The sequence below is a fragment of the Gastrolobium bilobum genome, unplaced genomic scaffold (assembly GCF_033153095.1).
Source record: "Gastrolobium bilobum isolate Gb01-03AN ecotype WA unplaced genomic scaffold, APGP_CSIRO_Gbil_v1 utg77849, whole genome shotgun sequence".
NCBI classification, from domain to species: Eukaryota; Viridiplantae; Streptophyta; class Magnoliopsida; order Fabales; family Fabaceae; genus Gastrolobium; species Gastrolobium bilobum.
The window spans coordinates 10,461-17,704 of record NW_026898063.1 but is presented as its reverse complement, the minus strand read 5'-3'; the positions used below and the strand labels follow the sequence as shown (position 1 = coordinate 17,704).

The following is a 7,244-nucleotide window of genomic DNA, read 5'->3' as shown; positions in this document are numbered from 1 at the left end:
CGTCAAAAAATGAGTTAGGTTGGTTTGGTAAAAATGAGCTGCCAACTCGGGAAAAAATGAGCCAACCTGGGGGTCAAACAGCTTGGCTTGCGGGTTGAGTTTTTTTTAATAAAAAATACAAAATATAATATACAAATATGGACAAAATTCAAACATGCTGTCATCGTCTTTCTTCCTTCTCTAAACCTAAGTCCCTAATCTTCTTACATCACTGTCATTTTTGTATTGTTAGGTTGTGCTGGCTCTATTTGGTTCAAATATCTTACCCACTTAGTAGCAAGTGATTCTAATTGTTTCTCGATGTTGGTGCAAATTTGTTGTGAAGAAAATTCGAAACTAAAATATTTTGCATTTACTCCTCATTATGTAACCCTTTGTTTAAGCTGATGGAAGCCACATGGTTGGAGCATTAATACTACATGTTCATTTAAATAGGATGAAAATGAGCCAACCCGCGAGCTATTTTTTCAAACAAACCCATGAGTCATATTTTTGACCCAACTCGCAAGCCAACCCTAACCTGACTCGGGTGGAGTTAGGTTGAGTTTTCTGACTCGTTTTATTTTTTGAGCCAACCCTAACCTCGCTTGTTTTTTTCGAGATGCACGTGGGTTGGGCCAAGTCAAGTTGGGTTAGCCCGTTTTGCTAACCTTACTCCCGTGGGACAACTTTGAATATTTTTTTTTACAAGTTGTGGCAAAGCTTGGATGGACTTACAATAATACGGTGTGATTAGGTGGACAAGATTGTAACACGTGACACTGTTCTATAAATGTTCACTTGATTTTGTTTTTCAGGGATGTTTGATAAAGAAGAATGAATTTATCAGAAATATTACCAAAAAGTTATTTAGAAGGCCAAAATGTTATTGAGATTTTTGTTATAATTTTCACATCTAATTTTTTATTTTCCTAAAAGAGTGAGAATATCGCCCTCTGGGTGGTATTTTGATTTACATTTTACACATAAAATAAAATCCAAGGAAAATGAACTTTCAAGGAAATTTTTTAGAAAATTATTATCAAACATGAATAAATTGAATTACCACTCGCACTTTTATGGGAATCTAAAAATAAACCCTTTATCAAACACCACATCACACTCAGTTTTTTTAAATAAAAAAGAAAAAAAATGATTGGTTGTGACATTGACTCTCCCCCAATTAAAATTTTATTAGAACTAGTGTTTAAAAATCCGACCCGGCCGAGATCAAGGGTCATGGAGTCACGGGTTCAACGGGAGGTCACAGGATCACTATGCTGACCCGATTTTATATATTAAAAAAATATAAATATATATATCATATATAAAAATATTAAAAAATAAACCACCAATCATCAAAGATTCAAAATATACTTAACATATATCATTAATTACAACCACAAGTCAATATTACACAACCTAATTAAAGTATTAAGATTCCAAAGTACAAAACTTATATTCTAATGAGATCAATACGCTGACTCGGTTCTGCCCTCTTTGGAGAAGGTCCCTGACAAAGGAAAATTTAAAGGAAGTAAGAATGAGTTTTTGTTTTCCATCGACGACTGTAAGAATTTCATTTGAATAGATAAAATTCTTACCTTTTCTAGAAGATTCATGCCTGCGAGGTGAAGACTGAAGACAAATAGGTCACTGGGAGAGAAGAGAACAATTAGATTTAGGTTTGCAAGCATTTTTATTTTTTATTTTTTTAATAAAACGAGGTTGTTTCATGGAATTAAAAAAAAAATATAGTGACCCCTATAATTCGGGAGTCACTAAAATCCGATTAAGTTTTGGGGGTCAGAGGGGTCGATGTACATATAGGATCCAACTTGTGAGCTCAACTCTCAAAAGGGAGGGGTGAGGATTAACCCCAATTAACTCGGATCAACCGGAGGCAGGATAGGATTTTAAAACACTGGTTACAACTCTAATACCCCTTATAAAAATATTAAAATGGTCAATGAGTCCACAAAGTGCACTTAATTACACGTAATACATTTTGATGCCTATTTATCTATGGTTCGTGGAGTCATAGTTGTTACAAAACTCGGGTTTGTTGTCATTAGCCCCGGCTTACTACTGGTTGGCGATTCAGACACTTTTCCGCAGACATGGCAAGATACCAAATTTTTGCTTTTGCTTTTGTTGTTGTTTTCCTTTTGACTTCGTTTGCAGTTTTATGTTCCTGTGGCCATCCATCCGTTACCTGCATGGAAGAAGAGAGGCAAGCTCTTCTCAAGCTCAAAGGAAGCTTCCAAGATCAATCATTCAGGCTTTCCTCTTGGGAAGGAAATGATTGTTGTCAATGGAAAGGTATAGGTTGTAGCAACTTTACAGGACATGTTGTTAAGCTTGACCTTAGGAATCCTTGTTACCCACCTAAAGACCAAGATTTTCAATCAAACTGTTCCTTCTCCAAAAATAAGCTTGTAGCACAACATTTTCATCCTTCTCTGTCACAGTTCAAATATCTCAATTATTTGGACTTGAGTGGAAACAGTTTTAATGATAGCCCTATACCAATGTTCATCCATTCTTTGAAGCAGTTGCAATTCCTTTCTCTCTCTGATGCCCATTTGAGTGGGAGGATCCCGAACAATCTTGGGAACCTGACAAAATTGTCCCTTCTTGATCTCAGCTTCAATTCTCTTTTATATTCTGATGACATCTATTGGGTTTCAAAACTTTCATCTCTCCAAAACCTTTACATGACTGATGTATATCTGGGGAAGGCTCAAAATTTATTCCAGGTACTTCACATGCTTCCTTCTTTGTTACAATTAGACTTGATGAATTGCAGCATTAGCAAGGTGCACAGTCATCCTCAACTTGTCAGTTCCACAAATCTTTCTAGACTTCAAGTCCTCAATCTCGCAGAGAATGGACTTGAAGCTCCACATCTTGATTTTTTTATAAACATGACTTCCATTCAAACTATTTTCCTTTCTGACAACAACCTGAGTTCAGTTCCATCTGCTTTTCAAAATCTGACTTCCTTGACAATACTTGACCTTTCCCAAAACAATATTGGTTCTGTGCCGTCGTGGTTAGGTGGAATGAAGGGTCTTCTGTCCCTCAATATTTCAGGGAATCATGTAAATCATATCGAGGGTTCTCTAATATCAATGTTGGGAAATCTTTGTCATCTTCTATTGCTAGATATGTCAGGAAACAAGATTCAAGGAGATGCACTCGTTGGCTATTTACAATCTGGCTGCATTAGGTATGATTTAGAGGAACTGGATTTGAGTAACAATGAATTCAATGGTTCGTTGCCAACATGGTTGGGTAAATTTGAAAATCTACTTGTCCTGGCTCTTGAGTCCAATTTATTCTATGGTTCTATTCCACCATCTTTTGGAAAATTGTCGAACTTGGAATATCTGAACATTGCTGAAAATCGTTTGAATGGATCTATTCCAGACTCTATAGGACAACTGAAAAATCTAACTCAATTAGATATTTCTAATAATAAGTTGGTTGGGGTTCTTCCTTGTAGTATAACAACCCTTGTCAGTCTAGAGTATTTGCTTCTTAACAATAATAACTTGACAGGGTCTCTTCCTAATTGTATTGGACAACTTGTCAATCTAAAGACCTTACTTCTTTCTTCTAATCATTTTCATGGTGTTATTCCTAGGAGTATTGAGCAACTTGTAAGCCTAGAAAACCTCGATCTTTCAAGAAACCCTCTGAATGGTACAATTCCTGAATATCTTGGCCAACTTTCAAAGTTGAGCACCCTGTATCTTAGTCAAAATAATTTACATGGGAACATTCCACATAGTCTTGGTCAACTTCTGAATCTGGTCAACTTAGACATGTCTCTCAATAATTTGGAGGGTATGATTTCTGAAATAAGATTTCCTAAGAAACTGGTTTACTTGAACCTCACCAATAACCATATCACTGGGTCTATTCCACAAAACATTGCTGATAGATTGCCCAATGTTTCTCAGTTGCTTCTTGGAGATAACCTTCTAAATGATTCCATTCCAAATTCTTTGTGCAAAATAAACTCCTTGTACAATCTTGACCTTTCGGGCAACATATTATTTGGCAAAATTCCCAATTGTTGGAGTTCTACTCAAAGATTGAATGGGATAAATTTGTCCTCCAACAAATTATCTGGTGTTATTCCAAGCTCATTTGGTAATCTTTCCACTTTGGTATGGTTGCATTTGAACAATAACAGTCTTCAGGGGGAGTTTCCATCTTTTTTGAGAAACTTAAAGCAACTGTTAATTTTAGATCTTGGAGAGAATCAAATGTCAGGGATTATACCTTCATGGATAGGGGACATCTTTTCCTCATTGCATATCCTCAGGCTACGACTGAATAAGTTCCACGGAAACATTCCTTCACAAATATGCCAACTTCCTGCAATGCAAATATTGGACCTTTCCAACAACATGTTGAGGGGTACAATCCCTCAGTGCATTGGAAATCTCACAGGAATGATATTAGGAAAGCAACCTGCTGTTGTCCTTACTCCTGGAGAGCCAAGGTTCTTTGAATGGTATGAACAAGCTGTCAGACAGATCATAAAAGGAACAGAACTTGAATATACCAGAAATTTAAAACTGGTAGCCAACATGGACTTGTCAAATAACAGTTTGAGTGGATCTATCCCTGAAGGAATAACTCTTCTTACAGCATTGCAAGGCCTAAACCTTTCACACAATCATCTGTCAGGAGAAATTCCTACAAGGATAGGGGACTTGAAGTCACTGGAATCTTTTGATGTCTCTCATGATCAACTTTCAGGCACAATTCCAAATGACATGTCTCGTTTAACTTTTCTAAGTCACTTAAACTTGTCCTACAACAACCTTTCTGGACCGATTCCACAAGGAAATCAATTTTCAACCCTTGATGATTCATTTATTTATGTTGGCAACCCATTTCTCTGTGGGGCTCCACTGTCAAAACCTTGTGATGCTGGTAAAGATGAGACAAATGGCAATGGAGATGAAGATGAAGATGACAAACAGGATCGGTCAGAGAAATTCTGGTTTTACTTTGTCATAGCAGTTGGATTTGCTTGTGGGTTTTGGAATGTGGTTGGAATTTTATTGTTGAAGAAGAAATGGAGGCAAGCTTACTTTGGATACATTGATGAGGCAGTGCAGAGGATACGTGTAAAAATTGCAGTAGAGTTAGCAAGGTTGAGGAAAAGGTGTGTGGGAAACCCTGTTGATTAATGACTCATTGTCTTTATACATATTGTGTGTCTGTTTTATGCCCCTGTGAATATTTCAAGTTTGTTTTGCTTGCTCATAAATTGCTTCACTTCTAATCTAAGTGAAAGCTAGTAATGCTACTTGTAGTAATGCTTTGTTTGTGGTCGATTCTCAGTATATATATTAGTTCTTGAATTAAAGCTTATTTTAGCATGATTTGCTTCTTCTTCCTAACCCTGAAGCACAATCCACTCACAGTGCCATAAACTTACCTGCACTCATAAATTCGTTTTATTATCTGCATATCGTCAAGGCCATCGCCCATACAAATTCGCTTCTTATTATATTCTAAAATAATGATATTTATTATTAACTAATGCTTATAGTAAACTCTTTTTTTAATCAATAAAATTTTTAACATGGGTGAAAAATTTAACGCTTTGATTTTTTTAGTAAATACTAGTTAAATAAGACTTTGTATAGCCCTATAGTTTTTTTTTTTCCTGTAAAAAATCAAGTAATGCTAGAATTTTAAATAATTGTTAGTAATTCAATTTTTTTAATACAATTTTATACATTTTTTCATTTTTAAAATATAAAGGGATGTTCATAATTATAAAAGTTAAAAAATTAGTTATGATTTTATAATCAGTAAAAATCTAATTGAAGAGTTAGTTAAATTATTAAAAAAATTAGAAACATGAAAATCGTATTAAATTTTTTTCAATTATAATCTATTTTTAATTAATACACTTATAGTTAACTCATTGCATATGGTACAACCAATTATATTGATTGGAGAAGTTTGGAGTCAAATATAATTATTGCCCATTAAGTATGGCTCGTGTGTTCAAAGAAATAATTTGAAATCTAACATATTACAACCAAATCCAAATTCAAATGAAGCAACAAATAAGATTTTAATTTGTTCTGAAAAAAAAAACAACAAATTTCGTATGATTTGAAATATGTTTTGAATGATTAAATTTTAATTAATTATCTTCATTTTTTGAAGTTTTCTTTATTTTTAAGAGGCAAATATTGTTATCTTTATTTTTATTTATTTTTCTTATTTTTAAGAATTTAAATTTTGAATTGATTTGTAATTGAGGGTGTTCTAATTCAATTTATCCTTGATTATAGAACTTTAAAGTGATTTTGGGACGAAAAATATTCTGTCTCTAATTGGACAAATTTAGAGATGAAAAAAATAACTCGTCTCTATTTGAGACAGAATTAGCGATGAAATAAGTTATATCTTTAATAAGGACGAATTTTGAGATAGAAAAATATTTTGTTCCTATTTGGAATGGATTTAGGGACGGAATATTGTCCGTCCTCGTTTATAACATAATTAGGGAAGGAATATTTTTCCTTTCTAAAATTTGTCTCTAAATCCATCCCTAATATGGATGGATAATCTGTCCCTATCTCGGATGAAAAATAATCTATCCCTAATTGAGACGGAATTAATAACTTCCTTTTGCATTTTAGTGGAGTTATTGTTTATGAAAAAACACAAACTCATTGGTTGTCATGTTTTATAAGATAGATTATAATAATTAATTGTCATGTCAAGGCAAAAACATGAAAACTTTGAGTTGTTTAGCTAGCAATCATTAACCATGTTCCCCTAACATATTTGATTAATTTTTGTTGTTTTTGAAGGTAAAGTGAGTTGAAAAAGAGCAATGATGAATCTAAAGGGACTTGGAGAGTAAGTAAAAAGGAGCGAATCAACCACTTAGGTTATTAAAAGAGTGCCCTAAAGCACTAATCAGCGCAGTAAAATGAGAATTTTCTTCCAAAAGAGCATGCTCCAACACACAAAATTGCTCAGCTTTTTATGCTTCAGAGCCAAATACGAGTCAAAGACAAGATTAAGCTGAAATTCTTGAAGATTCAGTACACCTTCATATCAATGGAGTTTGAGAAATTTCTTATCAATTATTGTATTTTTGTTTTTACTATGCCTAACTAGTTTTCTTTGTTGTCAAAGTAATAATAAAGACCTAAGCAATGCATATTATTAATTAATTATAACTTATTATTATGTAAAAAATCACAAATTTA

The 7,244-nt window shown here is 33.8% G+C and overlaps 1 protein-coding gene across 1 annotated transcript; it reads left to right on the top strand.

The window, feature by feature from the left end:
* Positions 1 to 2,099: 2,099 nt before the first annotated feature.
* On the top strand, positions 2,100 to 5,329 carry LOC133312485 (receptor-like protein EIX2). The gene has a single exon (XM_061513684.1). It carries the CDS (start codon positions 2,100 to 2,102, stop codon positions 5,190 to 5,192), a length of 3,093 nt encoding a protein of 1,030 aa, XP_061369668.1. The 3' UTR covers positions 5,193 to 5,329.
* The last annotated feature ends 1,915 nt before the right edge of the window (positions 5,330 to 7,244 follow it).